This window comes from Vulpes lagopus, chromosome 11 (genome assembly GCF_018345385.1).
Source record: "Vulpes lagopus strain Blue_001 chromosome 11, ASM1834538v1, whole genome shotgun sequence".
Lineage (NCBI taxonomy): Eukaryota > Metazoa > Chordata > Mammalia > Carnivora > Canidae > Vulpes > Vulpes lagopus.
Genome location: NC_054834.1, coordinates 36,257,132 through 36,275,424, shown reverse-complemented (window position 1 = coordinate 36,275,424; position 18,293 = coordinate 36,257,132). Strand labels below are relative to the sequence as shown.

Genomic DNA, 18,293 nt, shown 5'->3' with positions numbered 1-18,293 from the left:
GCCAGTATCTCCATTTTATAGATGGTGAAGCAGAATGAATTAGGAAGTGCTTCATGTGCTATTATTTTCTGGAATAATTTAAACAGAATTGGTATCATTTCTTTTTTATCTGGTGGAATTCATCAATGAAATCATCTGGGTCTGTTTCGGAAGATTATCAATTATTGGTTCAATTTTTTAAATAGATAGGCCTATTCAGATTTTCTGTTTCTCCTTGTGTGAGTTTTAGTGGATTGTGTCTTTCAAGGAATTGGTCCATTTCACCTAAGTTATCAAATTTGTGATTACGGAATTGTTCATCATGTTCCTTTATCATCCTTTTAATGTCTTTCAACTCTGATATTAGTAATTTGCATCTTCTTTCTTTTTTCTTAGCCTTGTTAGTTATTTATCAATTTTACTGATCTTTAAAAAAAAACTGGCTTTTGGTTTTGCTGATTTATCTCTATCCATTTCTTGTATTCAATTTCACTGATTTCTGCTCTGATTTTATTTTCTTCTCACTTGATATAATTTTTTCTTTCTCCAGTTTCCTAAAGTGGAAACTTAAATTAGTGGTTTTAGATATTTCTTCATTTCTGCCCTATGCATTCAATGCTATCAGTTTCCCTCTCTGCACTCCTTTTGTTGCATCCCACAATTTGGTAAGTTGTATTTTAATTTTCATCTAGTTTGAAGTACTTTTTTATTTCTCTTGATGCTTCTTCTTTGACCCCACCTGTGTTTAGAGGTATTTTGTTTAACCTCCAAATACTTGGGGATTTTTCAGCTATCTTTCTGTTACTGATTTCTAATTTAATTCCATTGTGATATGAGTATATGTTTGTATGACATTTGTTCTTTTGAATTTATTGAGGTATATTTTATGGCCCTGAATGTGGTCTGTCTTGGTGAATGTTTCGTGTGAGCTTGAGAAGAATGTTTGGGCTATTGTGGTCTATAAATGTCAGTTAGGGTTAATTGACAGCTGTTCTTTTCAATTGTGTACTTACCGATTTCCTGCCTGCCGGATCTGTCAGTTACTTAGAAAGAGGTGTTGAGATCTCTAACTCCTACAGCCACTGTTTCTCATTGCAGTTCTATCAGTTTGGCTTCATGTATTTGGGTGCTTTGGAGCTACACACACATTAAAGATGGTTATGTCTTCTTTGAGAACTGACCCCTTTATTGTGAAATACCCATCTTTATCCCTGATGATTTCTTTTCTCTGAAGTCTGTTTTGTCTGACATTAATATAGTTACTCCAACCTTATTTTAATTAATGTTAGCGTGGTATATCTTCTCCCTCCCTTTACTTTTATTTGTTTTTAATTTTTAAAATTTCTTTATTTTTTTAAATTTTTAAATTCAATTTGCCAACATATAGTATAACACCCAGTGTTCATCTCATCATGTGCCTCCTTAATGCCCGTCACCCGCTCACCACCTCCTCCCAGCTTCTGCAACTGTTTGTTTCCCGGAGTTTGGAGTCTTTCATGGTTTGTCATCCTCTCTAATTTTTCCCTGCTCGGTTTCCCCCCCTTCCCTTATGGTCTCTTTCACTATTTCTTATATTCCACATGTGAGCGAAACCATATGATAATTGTCTTTCTCTGGTTGACTTATTTCACTTAGCATAATACCCTCCAGCTCCATCCATGTTGAAGTAAATAGTAGATATTTATCCTTTCTGATGGCTGAGTAATATTCCATTGTATATATAGACCACATCGTCTTTATCCATTCATCTGTTGAAGGACAGATTGGCTCCTTCCACAATTTGGCTATTATGGACATTACTGCTATGAACATTGGGGCGCAGGTGTCCCAGCATTTCACTAGATCTGTATCTTGCAGTAATGCAATTGCTACATCATAGGGTAGCTCAATTTTTAACTTCTTGAGGAACCTCCACACTGTTTGCCATTTCCACTTTCGTCAGTTTGATCAAATGCTTCTGGACAGCTCTTCAGAATATGAAAGTGGTTTACAAGACAGATGCAAAGATGATTTGGAAAGGTTGGAAAGTGAGACCTTTGAAAGAAAAGCACTCTGTGTCTAAAGAAGAACCTAGGGGGGGTCAGTTGAATATGTCTCCAAGCACATGAAGAGCAGGCCCACCTCTAACAGTTAGAGAGCACAAGGTCAGAGCAATGGAAGCCACATGTCATATGATGGATTGAAAAATTACAAATCAGAGCACCTGAGTGGCTCAGTGGTTGAGTGTCTACCTTTGGCCCAGGGCATGATCCCGGAGTCCTGGAATTGAGTCCCACATCAAACTCCCCACAGGGAGCCTGCTTCTCCCTCTGCCTATGTCTCTGCCTCTCTCTGTGTGCCTCTCATAAATAAATAAATAAAATCTTAAAAAAAAAGTTGCAAATCAACTTAACTGTTAAATATGTCCTGTCACCCTACCATAATAAAAATACTTTTATTATAACAATATCAAGAACTATGAAATTAAGACCAAAAGTTGGCAAGGTATTAGAGACAACAGAATTTAATAATTGTTCCCATGACCAAGTTATCTATTGGTGAGTCTATGATATTTGGGTGAGTAATAAAATAAAGACATGCATAAGTAATGCATAATTATATATTCCATATAATTTACTTTCTTGCATTTATTTCAGCAGGATCATGAATTATATTTTTCTTTTTTAAATTTTTATTTAATTATATTTTTAGAATCAAGATTTTTGATTTAATTATTATTACATTAACAGTAACAATATAAACTGGATTTTGAAGGAAAATATAAATAAATTTAAAACATATGCAATTTGAATACATTTTTAGCAAGTGCACATTAAAGTAAATGTAAAAAACAAAAATCTAAACTTATTTACATGTTTTAAAAATGAGTTATTTTAAATACTCAGAATTACCTATTATATCAAAATGAGGAATAAGTATAAATATCAAAAGTTTAAACTAAGATAGTTTAAATAAAATTCACCTTTTAATTTACTTTTTCAGAAATTAAATTGTTTGTATTTATAAAACAAACTATTCACAGTTCTAAATTCTGAGTTTATCAAGTGCCTACATAAAAAATCACTACCATGTTTCACAAGTATGCCTAAATTTCATACATTCAAATTTGAGTAATTTGAATTATTAACTATTGCAAAGTGCCCCTGCCATGTCAAGGTCAACTCTCATAAATACTATATCAATTCCTGAGTACCTCCAGAATCACAATTTGAACTAAAAATAAGGCAAGAGTATGGATGTTCAGCACCACAGACAAATAATACCTCATTATATGAAGTTCTATTGCATTTATGGTATCCAAGAGGAAGAATTTTATTCAAATTAATTAATTTTTTATCGAAGCATTTTTGCCACTTACATTCTTTGCCTACTTGAAAGCAGCATCTGTTACAGGGTAACTGTCCTTCATGTCACTTGGGCTTAGCCACTTTTGTTTCACTAACACAGAGCAACAGATGTGGAGTTCTCCCTGGGGCATTCGTCTTAAAAGCAGATATTTATAAGAGCTCTGCTGTATCAGAGTAAAGAGCCAGATCCCTGGTAACAGACACACTTGCATGTTCTTCAGTACATTTATGTTTTGCGTGTTTGTAATGTATGAACTTCTCTAATGAGGTGGGCTGATTGGTGGAGATCCTTCTTTCCAAGGTTTTCTTAAGTGAACAAACAAAAAAACAAAAACAAAAAACTGTCACAAATCATCTCCGTTAAGGATTGGCCTCCTTTACAAGGAAAGACATGCTTTTATATGGTCTGGCCATTTATTAACAATATTCACCGCTTATTTAATGCTTTACATCATTAATTTATTTGCCTTTGTAACAGTCATGAAGAGCATTCATTTCTATCCTCAATCAAATGTTGCTTCTCTGGTTACTGAGTAAAAGAATGATTGTTTCTCTCTAAACTCCTATAGCCTTCTTTTGAATCAGTGCTGTGGTACTTACCACAGTCTGCCCTCTATTTACAAGTATTTGGGTATATCACCTTTCCAGTTTCATTCATTCAGTCAAAAAATATTTATTTTTTACAAAACAAAGTATCTACTCCCTTGAAACTTATAATCCCACGTGGGACACAAAATAAATAAATATGTGATATCAAGGAGTGGTAATTAAGAAATAGAGGTCAGTTGAGGTGATAGAAAGTTTCAGGAGTGCTATTTTATATATGCAGGTAGTCTGAAAGGGCCTCTTTGAACAGAGATGGGATAAAAGGAGGGAATGAGTCAAGGAAATAACTGGAGATAAAGCTAAGTGGAGGCATCTGTAAGTATAAAGACTATGAGAAAATGTGTTCAGTAAACAGAAGTGTTGCTAAAAAAGATTAAATGAAGGGAAATGTAGAGGAAAATAGGTCACATCAGAAAAGGACCCAAAAGCACAACTATAGGATTATAGGTCAAGGTAAAAAATTTAGATGGTGAGTTCCTTTATGACAGGTGACTGCATCTGGCTTTTGCATTGCTCAAAGGTTTTTAATAGTATCACCCATAGCTATGGCAAGCTATGTTTAAAGAAAGCTCGGTACTTCTGGCTTTCAACTGATAAAAATTAACTGCTAATTTTGTCTTATTTGAGGATATAATGGGAAACTTGAAGTACAGGTAAATATCTATCTAGAATTTAATATAATATAAATTATAATCAAATAATAGTAATAATACAAAGTCATTAAGATCTCTGTAGTAATCTTTGATCGTTTTCTTCCCAGGATTTCCAAACTGTACTGCCATCATTTGATCTCTTCTCAAAATATGGAAAATCATATTCAAAAGCTGGACAAATTATATAAAGGTATGCATTTTGCTAAGAAGCACTTCAGAAAGTATATTAAAAACATTTAAAAAAAATAAAAAAATAAAAAAATAAAATAAATAAAAATAAAAACATTTAAAAAATCAAGTGAGATTGACTTTAACTTTCAAGCATTTTTAAAACCATGATATAATATTTATATATAATAAAACTCCCATTTTTCATTCTAATTTAATGGTTTTTAACATTCAAAAATCATGGATTTTATTTTTCAAATCTCTCCTCCAAAACAGACTCAAAATACATTAAGAAATAGAGGGGTACCTGGTGACTTAGTGGTTGAGTATCTGCCTTTGGCTCAGGTTGTGATCCTGGTCCCTGGGGTGGAGTCCTGCATCTGGTTCCCCGCAGGGATCCTGTTTCTCCCTCTGCCTATGTCTCTGCTTCTCTCTCTGTGTCTCTCATGAATAAATAAATAAAATCTTTTTTAAAAAATGCATTAAGAAATAGAATTGACAAAAATCTGAAGTCGTCTTTAAATTAACTAATACAATAAATAAATAGTTTTACACAATGCAATGAAAAAATATTGATAGTGTCCAAAAGCTAAAATAGTTTAAAATATTTTAGTCAGTATGTATGTTACTTGAAGTACAAGTTGTCTCTAGGGGATTCCAAATAAATAGTGTCTAGGATCTCTGATTATCGAAGTTTACAGTATAGAGAAGGACAGAGATACCCACATAAACTTCAAGATCACAAAATAAGCTCTCAGTGAAAACCATTTAATTGCTGAGGAGCTTTAGAATAGGAACTGATTAAAATCAAATTAAGACTAATAGGTCTTCTGGCACTTTCAGCCAAATGTGAAGGAGGTTCCAGATGAAGACAGCAAAGCTCACTCTAGTTGAAGGAATGAGGCAGGAATAAGAAATCATGCTGAGTGGAATTCCCCAGGTAACGTGCCAACCTCAAGAAGCAAAGGAAAGCACCTATCTGTTGGAAGGAGCACAGCATAGATTCAGGCAACTTCTGTTCTGTAGATTTAGTGTTAGTGTCACTTCTCCCCCACTTACAGCTTTAGATGCTTCAACTCAGAAATTAGTATGTTAAATATAAATAGTAGTATCTACCTCTTAACTACTCCAAAGGAATATAGGAAGGGAAATACGAAATACTTCAAGTGAATAGAAAAACATAGTGTCAAGTAGAAATGCTATTTCAAAGATTTATAAAGTACCATTACATATCGGGGCATTTCCCTAGTATTTGTGACTCACAATAGAGGAAATAACATTTTTCATATTTGTGTCTGACTTCAGATGTTAGTTCAAAGATACAGACTATTCATAATGGTGAGAGCTTGAAAACAACATGAATACTCAGCATATGCTAAGTTAACTAAATAAGACATAAATACAACACCATGAAGACATTAAAAATGTTAACATAGATCTTTACCCTGAATTTGAAAAAAAAAAAATGCCTGTATTTCTAAGAAAAGGTTAGATTCAAAAGAACTGGTGTAGTCTGATTCCTTAAAAAAAAAAAAAAAAAGTGTGTGTGTGTGTGGAGGGGGTGTCTGGGTGGCTCAGATGGTTAAGCATCTGCCTTTGGCTCAGGTCATGATCCCAGGGTCCTGGGATCCAGCCCCTCATTGCATCAGGGCTCTCTGCTCAGCAGGAAGCCTGCTTCTCCCTCTGCCTCTCCCCTCCACTTGTGCGTTCTTTCTCTCTCAAATGAATAAATTAAATCTTTTGTAAAAAAGTGTGTGAATGTGTGTGTGTACACATACATATATAATATATATGTATGCATAAAAACACACTTGCATGCATTTATTTGTATATTGCAGGTATATATATATACATTCTTCAGGCAAAATGTTAATGATGGTTATCTCTAGATAGTGAGATGATGATTGCCTTTTTGGGTGATACTTCTTTTATAGTCTCATTTTATAAAATTTTTATCTAATCAGACAAAAGCAAAGTGTTAAAATACTCCAGTAGGGACTAGTTGCTCTTCTCTGCCAATTACAAAAACATCTTGACTTTATTTTATTCAATCATAATAATTTAGAGACAATTATCTCTTTTTTCTGAAGACAAAATAATTACTTGCTAAATTATTTATAAAGAAGACAAGGATGAGTAACATGTTTCACATTACTTTTAATTAAAAAGAGTGCACAATGCACAGATATGTGACAGAAATATGTGATAGAAATTTATAAAAAATTTTGCTAACGCTTCTCTTGGAGTTTTAACTATTTTGTAAATTGAAAATATTCTCAAAATGTCCTCTCCTCTTCTTGGAAAGGAAATTAATGTCTAGTGTTTAATTTTGGTAAGTAAAGGGTAGCCGCCTTAGCTGAGGCTCTCCTATTAAGATTTAATTTCACCAAATACAGCAGAGTGCTTCTATTCTTTGTAAAGAAGGCCAAGACGGGGACACTTACACCAAAGTGTTGAATAAAGATGCCATAGTAATTTTTTGAGCTATCTATTTGATTGCTTCAGCTTCAAGATAGTTCATCACTTCACTCTAATTCATCCTACATTGCCTCTTACACTCGCACTGCGTTTTCCCATCAGTCCGATTAGCATAGCAATGCCTTCACCAGATTAATCTTTCTTTCCTTAGAGTGTCTGCATTTCGGATAAACAGAGCCTACACTACCCATTTTGATTAATACACTAAGATTTCCGCCACTGAAACTGCTGAGAGTGAATTAGATTTTAAACACACACATATTTTAAAATCTACTCTCTGACTAGAATGTGACTCCTTTTCATTTCCTTAATTTTTCTTTGTAACTGGTCATTTTTGTGACCTTTGATAGTTTCCTAAAGCAGGTTGGTTGAAATCAGATTATACTATATTGCATCAAGAGTATGGATTGCTTGGCCGTCTTTTTAGCTACATTCATCGTTCCAGGCAGAAGACTCTCTTTAAGGATTTAAGTGAAGAAATCATAACAAAATGAGGTGAAATCATTGGTCTGGCATCAATGTGAGTTTTCTTGCATTATGTGCTCCTCAAGCTTTTCACATTCTTCTTTGTAATGGGCCTTGGTCTAGGTTCTTTCCGCTAAAATGTGGTTCAATTTTGAGACCAGATGAGTTACGTTTTAATTAAATTATGCATGAAAACCAATGTATTCCCCCCCCCCCTTATAGGAATTTGGCATATAAATGACTTACATAGCTGAGAAAAAAAGTTAAAATGGAAAATAAGTTTGGTTATCACCTGAATTAAGGAACAGCCAAAAAAATTCTATTGTTTTTTTCCAGAAGAAATAAGATTTTAGCAACTGTGTAAGGAAAATGAAGGTGTATGAGGAGAAAGTAATAATCAGGCATATAAGCTATATATATGCCTGTTGGAGGGTAATTTTTTAATTTGACAAGAGGAATGATTAAGTCTTGTCATTCAGCTTGACACCATGTGAATTTATAACCCTTTCCAATTTAGTCATAATGAATTGGCAAAAAAACAAAATGAAACAAAACCCAATATTCCTTTAGTATCTTTTTTTTGGCCTGATGGTCCTTTGAATAAAGATGATAGAACAACCCACTTGCCTCTAGGAAAACATTCTGCTGTGTTTCTCCATGACTGAGGCAAGTGGGCTGAGCATTCTGTATTTAGATAGATTGGTATGCACAATCAGCATTGGTTGCCAGTATCTACAGTAGTGTAGACAGAGATTAGAGAATCAGATGATTCCAGCAGAGCTAGACATGAGTCAAATCACGGCATAGCCTCCCAGACTTTTAACTGAGCTAACTCTAAGGGAGGAAGATTTAAATAGAGATTTTGAGAACTCGTGTTACTGGGTTCTTTTCTTCTTTCATTGTACTCTTTGTTTTTAGAAAATAAGACCAAATGTAAAAATGAGTTTAAAGTGTGAGTGTGGAATAGAAGACCCTCACTGCCTGAAATCCTGGATTCTACTTCTGTAGCACAAGTCTCTTAACCTCTGAAGTGTGTGTGTGTGTTTTCCTCTCTCTCTCTCTCTCTCTCTTCCTCCCACCCCTTCTTTCTCTCTCATTTGTCCATAGGAGAAATAGGAAGCATCTTTGGTTCATTCAAAAATTCTATAGTCTAAAAGTAAAATTAAAATGAGTACTCTACGGAAAATACACTTAAACCATACTTCTTACAGTGATTCAATAAACTGTAATATTTTGCATCCAACCGCTCATAAACTAATTACAGTGTGGATCTATGTGCACACAGTATGTGGATAGTGAGTCTTTTACTTCTGAGAATGTCTGTCATGACCACAGCCCCTGGTGACCAAAAGTGCCATAAATGGTTCCACTGAAGTGGCCATATTCTGACCCCATCTACCTAGTCACAACCAATGAGACCAGTGTTGGGTACTCAAGTTAAGGGCAGCCAACAGGTAAGTGTGAATGATGAATGGTTGGAAGTATGAATGGCATGAAGTGGTTTGGTGGGAGAGCTCTTGCCTAAGGAAAATAGGGACCAATTAGAACCCCCTCAGGACATGAACCTGCAGCATACAGACATACACCTGTGAGTGTGGGACCAGAAACATGGGCTCCCTCAAATAGAGAAGACATTCGCAGGTCTTGCTGCAAAGAGAGGAAAAGGTAGTCTGGCCATTAGAGTTGTACCTAGTACATTGTGTTCACTTAGTAAGTAATTTCTGAATGAAAAGCAAATGTCTGACCGATTAAATTGTGGAATTTTAGATTATGTCTTCTAACCCATTGAATCTTTCATAGCAATTAGCAGTCTATGAGGTATTTTGTAGGTGCTGGGGAATATTTGTTGATTCTGACTTCAACACAAACTCTAAAGATGTTGAAAAGAGTCTGAACATTGCCCACTTCAAAGCTACCATGGCAAGTCTTATGATTCCGTCCATAACTTTGCCTTTGTCCATATGATAGTCTAAGTTAGAATTTTAAAACTTTAATGTAATAAGGCATTATGCAATGAATTATGATTTGTGAAGTTTTATAGGAAATAGGTTCACTTTTAAAACATCTTCAATGTTACTTTTTAAAAAACAGTTAACATTCATTTAGTGCCAAATTTGGTGAATATGGTGGGAGTTATAGTAAGTCTGAGTTTGCAGAACATTCAAATAAGTAATAAAAGCAAATGCTTTTCTTAATAAGATAACATTCATTGCAAGGAGAAATTTGCTGACATTTGAGGATGGGGAATAGAACTAGAATAGGAAAATATGTTATCAGGTATTATACAAAATAATGGAAGATGATAAAGAATTATTCTATGTTGTAAAGTGTAAAAAGTTGAATAGTAGTAGCTAGATTCAGAACAGAGCAGAGTTCTTTGAAACATGCATGGAGTCTATCCCAGATAACAGAACGGATAATCCAACTATCAAACTCCATTTACCCTGGAAACAATTAATGAAAATAAAAATAAAAATGACATTACTGGGAGGGGGAGTGTATAACCTGGTCTCTTGTTATGATGGTTCCTAACTCACGAAGCTTCTTTCTCTCTTCTTTGATTATTATTATCTTTTTTAAATAGGATATATTACTTTATAGTAATGGAATCGATGATTCCTGGTTTTCTATATTAATCTTAGGAGACTAGAATCTTATTCTAATGCTGCTGCCAATGCTCACAATGTTTTGGAACTCATTCCTTTCAAATAACCTTCATCATTGGTTTATAAGGTATTACAAAGTCTCAGTGCTCCAAAGTTACCTGTTCCTGGAAATTTGGAAACAAAAGTAATTGTGAGGGCATCTGACTTCTCTCTCTTTCCTCCCCCTTCCCATTCCTCTTCATCCCCTCCCTCCTCCTCTTCCTCTTTTTCCTATTCATCTTCAAAGTTGTATCAGTACACCCAAGAAAAATAATTCTAGGTCTCAACAGATGTTTGAGAACTGCTAAGTATTTCATTGTTCAAAATGTCGGTTTTATCTTCTTCACTGATAGTCAAGCTCTTGAATGCTTCAGGAGCCCTTAGCCAATCTTTGTAATGTTGATTCTTCACCATCACCTCTCAGCAAACACACACACTCAAGCTCCTGATAACTACAGAGGTTTCCAGAGGAGTCCAGAAATGCCTTTGTGTTAAGTAGAGATCAAGACTGAGTTATGGAATCTTACTAGAGAATATAATTGAGGAAAGCAATCTGTTTCATCTAGAAAACTGCTTAGCTCCATCAACTTCTTTAAAATCTCCTTCCTACATTCCCAATATGAGCCAACTCAAGAAAGTTAGTGAGACATAGTGTCTGACAAAAACTAAGTAATAACTTGATTGCCTATCATATTTACCGAACTCCGTTCTGAGTAAATGTTCATTCACCTCCATTAAAAATGTTAAGAGCACTGTGGATGTTTGAAGGAATATATCTAGAGAACATTCAGAGTTGGATCTCCAGTTCTTCTGAAATCAAAATACTAATCAACTTTCTTATAGTTAATCAGGTAAATGTCTTTCTCTCCTCCCCCCACCCATCTCTAATTTCTTTGAGGGCAAATAACTGTCTCTCCATGATAAATGCCCTCTAACATCTCGTAGAGCACCTGGCACGGAGTAAAATATCTGTTGGATAGATGTTGTTAAGGAAGTTCCAAAAATCTTTCAAGGAATAGAAGCTCTAAAATAGCAAAGAGCTTCCTAAAATAATGCCTATAATGATACACCATTGCTCATTTGAATGCATACTTTGTGGAATGTTATTTTTAAACTCATTTGTAGTTACATTGTATATGATTTTGCATACACGTTTGGATATACACTAAGTTGGTTGATCCTAGGTCCAGTTATGATTGCTGCTTGGGTAAACTGTTCCTTCTGGGAAATAATCTTTCATATCTGTAAATTAGTAATTATCCTTAATTATCCTTATTTATACAATATAGTATTATAGTTGTAAAGTCAAGATTGCACTTTTATCTGAGAGAAATCATGAATCTTTCTTACTGATTGTATGTTCTGGTCCCTCACATTTATAGCCTATCTCTCACATCCACACAATGTCCATTTAGGCACTAATTTTAGCTTCAATCACAATTTGTTTCTCTTTGCCCTCATGTTCTCTTCCAGTTTACTTTTTTTCCCATCATCAAATAGCTCAAAACGTTTTAGGAACAAAGTGAGATATTAATAAAATCACCAAATTATAGGTGGAACTTGTCTAAAAGTGATACCTAAAAGCAGCCGAATTGCTAAGCCAGTAGAGCTCATTTGGTCCAATTCTGGTTTATAAAAAACTATAGCATATGGGCATCTGCTGGCCTCAGTCAGAAGAGCATGTGGCTCTTGACCTCCAGGTGGTGAGTTCGAGCCCCATGTTGGTAAAGAGAATACTTAAATAATATTTTTTAAAAGGCATCAGAATAAAATTTTGTTTAAAAATGAATGAGCGAATGAACATCGTTTGAGTTGGTCTGTATTCCATGAATTAAATTCTAATTAGCATCTCTCTTTAAGCTCCTCTAAAACCACAACTCATCACATCTGTGTTACAGCTTTAATGATAAACTTTCTAACTCTTCTGCAGTAAATGAACTCTTCTTTCATTTATCACTGCTGATGAAAGATTCTAATGAGAGAAATGGCATTAATTTGGACTGATAATGTAACTGATTATTTGTTGTAGCCTACAAAAAGTGCACAATGCCAAAACACTTATCTGGTCTCTCATTTTATAATTCAAAATGTTTTCCTGCGAGAATGGAATGAAATCCCAACTTGGCCTGTGGCTTATGCTTGGATTACTCCTTTTGGAACTCAGCGTCCCCAGCAGGCTCCCTCACAGGGCATAGTAGGGTGTTGCTAAGTACTCTTCCATGTCTAAACACTTTCGCTCATTGATGAGGAAATCACCTTGCTGCTGATACCAGCAGATACAGTCATTTATCAGTACATTGAGTTTAGTGTATAGTTCTCAGACTCATATTTATGATTGTGAAATGCAGCTCATTAGCACACTGTGGCATTAAGCAGTCCTTGCCACAAAGTCAGGTGTCTGTACATTAAGAAATCCTGATATTAAGAAATGACAAAGGGCACTTGGATGGCTCAGTGGTTGAGCATCTGCCTTTGGCTCAGGTCATGATCACTGAGGTCCTGGGATGGAATCCTGCATCAGGCTCCCTGCAGGGAGCCTGCTTCTCCCTCTACCTATGTCTCTGCCTCTCTCTGTGTGTCTCTCAGAAATAAATAAATTAAAAATCTTAAAAAAAAAAAAAAGAAATGATAAAACTGTGCACACTGTTTGGAATTAATCACTGAGGCAAATAGAAGGGAAGCATACAGTGTGTGTTTAATATTGAGAAGTTAATTTGCTGCCTTATATGGAGATCGTCAGACCTTACAAACAGCAAGTGAAACCCAAGCTCTTATTATGAAATGTAATAATGATTATTTCCTAGGCTTTCATTGTTCCATAGTTAGCCTATTTTCCAGCTTGAACATAGTCTGTGCTACTTAATATATCTAAAGCATTTATATTTAATTCCAAACTACAACTACCTGACAAAAATTAATTTTCATGCCTCTCAATGTGAAAATAATCCAATTGGATGAAAGATAGATAAAAATAATTTTAAAAAATATCATCCTTCATACATACTTCCTATTATAAACTACTAACATCACCGACAGGAAGAAGGGAATACATAGGACAAGATCATTATTAGGCCCTAAACAGTTTACTCATTCTTTTGAAACCTGGATACTTATGCAATAAACATAAAGGTTCTACTATAGCACCTTTTATTTTTGAGTGTTACTTTATTAAAAGTCATATGAGTACAGAAATTTTTTAGTGTACAGAAGGTGAAACTGCTTCCCTCAAAGAGTTACATTCAGTTGACATGAAGAATCTTAGGAGTGACTAAAAGTAAAAAAAAAAAAAAAAATTATTTAGTATATATATTTTTTTTAATTTGATGCATGCCTAAAATATGAGAAAGTATGATTAACATGGGGCAGGAATAATTAAGAATAATTTCTTGGAGGAGACAAGAGTTAAGACATATAGTAGCAAGGACTTTGGGTGATTATGATGTGTCAAAGTAGTTCATCAATTGTAACAAATGTGCCACATTCCTGAGGGATGCTGATAATGGGGGAGGCTGCACATGTATGAAGGCAAGGGATATAGGGGATATTTATGTACCTTCCTCTCAATTTTGCTATGAACCTAAAACTACTCTTTAAAACAAAGGCTTTTATCTTTAAAAAAAAAAAAAAAAACAGCAATACCAAAATTTTGTGTAACTAAAATCATCCAATAAATTGGTAGGAATATAAGTTTATAGAATCTTCATTAAACTGTTTGTATATAGCCATTAGAACTTCACATATACATATTCTGTGACCTAGAAGTTCCTCTCCTAGATATATACCTAAAAGAAATGTGTACATATGTTCACCAACAAAAATGTATGAAATATCCATAGCCCTCTTTCTCAGAGCAATAAAGCAGAAATAACCGAAGTGCCCATCTGCTGATGAGTGGATAAACAAAATGTGATATATCCATACAATGGAATATAATTGGCAATGAAAAGGAATGATGCACTGATACATGCCACAACATGGCTAAAACTAAAAAACATTATGCTTAGTGAAATAAGCCAGTCACAAAGGCCACATATGGTATTGGTTCTATTTTTATGAAAGGTCCAGAATGGGCAAGTGATGGAATTTTCTATAGTTAGGTTATGTTGATGGATGAACAGCTCAGTAAATATACCTAAATCCCTGAATTATACTGTTTTTTTTTAAATGCAGTGAGATACTTGTACATTCTCATTATGATAGGTAAAATTTTTAAAAGAGTGGCAGCAAAATATGGCACTACTGTAATTTCATCCAGTAAATTGGTAGAAACATAACTTGTTATATTATGGTGGAAAAACTTTCTGGCTATAGACACAAAAACTTAACATGTATATATCCTGTAACCCAGTTATTCTTCTCCTATGTCTAATAGATGTGTGTATATGCTAATTAAATAAAAAAAAAATACAAGAACGTTAATGGGAGCACCATTTTTAACAGCCGTGAAAAATTGGAAAAAACCCAAATGGCTGCCAGTAGAAGAAATGATAATAAATTGTGGTATAATCGATTCATGGTGCATAGACTACAACGAAAATTAACTCTCCTCCTCCTCTCAATAACATAGAAGAGCTTCATAAATATGTTGTTTACAAGCCATCAGACATACAACATACATTGAAATATATCAGTGCATTCCCTTAAAGTGGGAAAAATAGACAATCTCTGGTGTTTGGGGATGAAGCCATACTGACAGTAAGGAACTCAAGGAGCCTTCTGTGCATGTAGTGCTGGTCGTGTTCTACTTCTTGATTTAGGTTATAGATAGACTTGTTTTATTTGTGAGAATTCAGTGAGCTGTATTTTTTTTTAATGAATTGTGCACCTTCCTGTATGTAGATTTTACTTCATTTCAAGTCAGACCAGTAAGAGTATAAGGGGATAGAGGACAAACAAAAACAAAAGCCCTGGAGGGCACCCATTCTCTCTGAGGATGACAGCCACTCCTCAGCTCCATCTGGTTTTGCCTAAGAGAAGGCAGGCCTAGTGACTTCAAACTAGGTACTTTTAAGAGAAGCTGGAAATATTTACATAAAATTCTCCATTTTTAGGTGTTGGCAAAGATTTCAGTTATAGAAATATTGTGAAAACTATGCAAAGCACAACCAGAGCTGGACTTTGCCCTTGGTTGGTAGTCTTGGCAACGGAAGTGGCCAGTTCAGGTGGTTCTGTCTCTTACTGTGTGCACGGGCCTGGCAACATTTCTTAAACCTTCCTGAGCCTCAATTTTCTCATCTATAAGAATTAGAATGATAATACTTTCCTCTGAGGGTTATTAAGAGGATTGACTGCATGTTAACATCACTGAAGACTGTGCCTTTAATTTAGCAGGCTCTCAATAAGTGATCATTGTTATTATTTTTATTGCCAGAGTACTCTCAGGATAACGGAAAAAAAGGGGGTGACAGCTTGAAACAAAGACATACAGCCACAGTTTTCCACACCTATATTTTCTTGTCATCCCTATCTTCCTCCTCTCTCACTAACTGCCTTCCTATCTTAAATCTCCTCTTGCCATAGCCCAACTAAAGGCCATCGTGGCCACCACCCCCTGTTTAGAATGAAAATGGGAGTAGGGCAGCTGGGAAATCAGTTTCTATTTCCCCATATTGAGTCTCCAAACTCATGTTTTAAGAAATACTGTGATATGTGGTAATTTATTTCTAAAATTTTATGCCTATTCTAGAAAAAGTAGGATATGATTTGGATAGGTTTTTCTGGACCACTCTGGACACTTGACCATGATAAATAACATTATTTTCAGAGATGCATTCAAAATTTTAATTTCCCCAAAAAGAAAATAATACATACCAGTTTCTTGACATGAAACTTCTTATACCACAATATTAAAACTCTTAAATTTCATACACACACAAAATACTAAAAGTAATTTCATGATGTGAAACCCCATAGATAATTAAATTTTTATTTCAGCTTTTGTAAGTCAAATCTTGCAAACACATGTAACAAATAAGAACATTTTATATTCCAAAATCCCTGATCCTGTATTTTTATAACATTCTATTGCATAAATAGGAAAAATAGAAGACAAGCCTTGACAGAGAGATATAAACCTTAAGGGTAAATCAGAAAGTGAATAACAACCACCTATATAATCAAGAATCTGCTCTACTAAATTTTGACCATCTACAATTGATTTTAGGCATTCAGAAAGCACTTGGATATACTTATCCATCTGGCCCCTTTACCCAATATTTACATTGAAGTTCAGTAAGTTCAATAATTAAACACTGTGTGCGTGGTGTAGTTCATCATTATTCTGATTAATATTTCCAAAGCCATGTGAGGTTAAGACTTATTATAACCCATATTCAGATGAAAAAATTAAGACAGGATGAATAATTAAACTGTTGATATAAAGAGAAAAATTAGTATTGGATTCAAGTCTAGTAGGACTCTTCAACTCAGGTGGTTAGTTGTTGCATTAGAATGATGCCCTGGTGATAGTTGTTAACAGACCTCCAAAGGCCATGTCTTTGTCTCCTTGATAGGAAACAGCATTCTAGATACCAAGACTATTATCAATTTACTCCTTCCTTTTCATGAATATTTCTATTCTTTGGCACAGATTAGTGCGGTGGTGGTGATTTCTTCTGCTGTATATTATAAGCAAAGTCGGCCCATTTTCTTGTGCCATTGTTATGAAGGAAGAAAGTGATTTTTTTTTGTTATAGTGAATTATTTCATTCTTGTAAGGCAGAGCAAAAAGAAAGATAGTGAGGAAGGGAACATGAAATCTCATTTGGGGTTAAAGAAAACAACTATTTCAAATAGTATGTAATTGTGTATAAGTAAATGTGTGTGGAATAAAAATGTAGAATGTAATTAAAACATTTGAAATATCTCAGCGAAAATAACACATAGAGATCCTGTGTTCCCACATCCTTACCACCCTCCTCTCTCAAGCCGCTGGCTTGGTACACCAAAACATCCCTCCTTTAAAGAAAAATAAGTGGAAATAAAGAGAGCAACCCAGCATCAAGAAGAGAAAAAAGTGAGAATAACATATTGGGAACAGAAACTGCAGTCTAACTAGTGCCTCCCCACCTTCATTACCATCCTTCCAAATAAATCTCCCTGCTCCTCTTGAGCTGGCAAATAAAAAAATCAACCCACAAGATATATGTGTGTGCTTCTCCTGATGAGCATCACCATCCATCTACAGTACGTCCCACATGCCAGTTTGAAGATGGGCTAGAGGGAGAATTAAAGACTTCAGAAAGTCCACAGCATAATCAAGAAGGCTTTTTTCTTCTGACTACACAGCTTTCATCTCTGTCTTGTGTGATTTTCTCTCTATCTCCTTCAGTCTATGGCAAAGATGCTGATTGCTGACGGGACAATAACGAATCATATACCTAACCTTCCAGGGCAACCAATTGGTTTCCAATATATGGCACGAATGCTTTTGATAAGTTTCATTTTGGCAAGGACTGTTAGTTCAGGTGTAGCCACACTGACACATCAGAATCCTGAATTCTGAGGTTTTAAAAGATGATGTCCAATTTCAAATGCATTTTTTAAATTTCAAGAATAAAATAGCTTTCAAAGTACTATGGCACGGTACAGACATTGCTTCAGATTAGGACGAAATTCAGTGGCAGTACTAAATATTTGGTCTGAACTAGTTGGACATTTTCCTTTGTTTGTTTTTATCCCAGTACAGGTAACCCTCCTCTAAAAAGTAATATTTATCATTGTTGAGACTTGATGGCATGTGGTAAGATCCCTAAGAAATAATTAACTCTAATTCTCCATACTTGCTGGGATCCTTTCTATGATATCCTAGTATGGGTTCCATTTTGGACTTCTCTAATTATTTAAAAGTTCTTTGTTACATGGAGTTTGTGATTTTGCTTACCAATACTAATTTCATGTTAGAAAAAGTTGATTCTGTCTTTCGTATAGCTGTCCTTCAAGCATTTGAGGAA

The 18,293-nt window shown here is 34.8% G+C and overlaps 1 protein-coding gene across 3 annotated transcripts in view; it reads left to right on the top strand.

Moving 5' to 3' along the window:
- Window positions 1-18,293, top strand: part of SPATA17 (spermatogenesis associated 17) — a 206,349-nt gene that overhangs the window by 165,351 nt on the left and 22,705 nt on the right. For 2 of the 3 annotated variants that reach the window (XM_041773453.1, XM_041773451.1), the window contains exon 10: window positions 4,693-4,775. In XM_041773453.1, the coding sequence (XP_041629387.1) occupies window positions 4,693-4,773 (81 nt within the window). In that variant the 3' untranslated portion in view covers window positions 4,774-4,775. Of the gene's footprint in view, window positions 1-4,692; window positions 4,886-18,293 lie in introns of those variants that run through there. The other variant, XM_041773452.1, reaches the window with a different exon arrangement.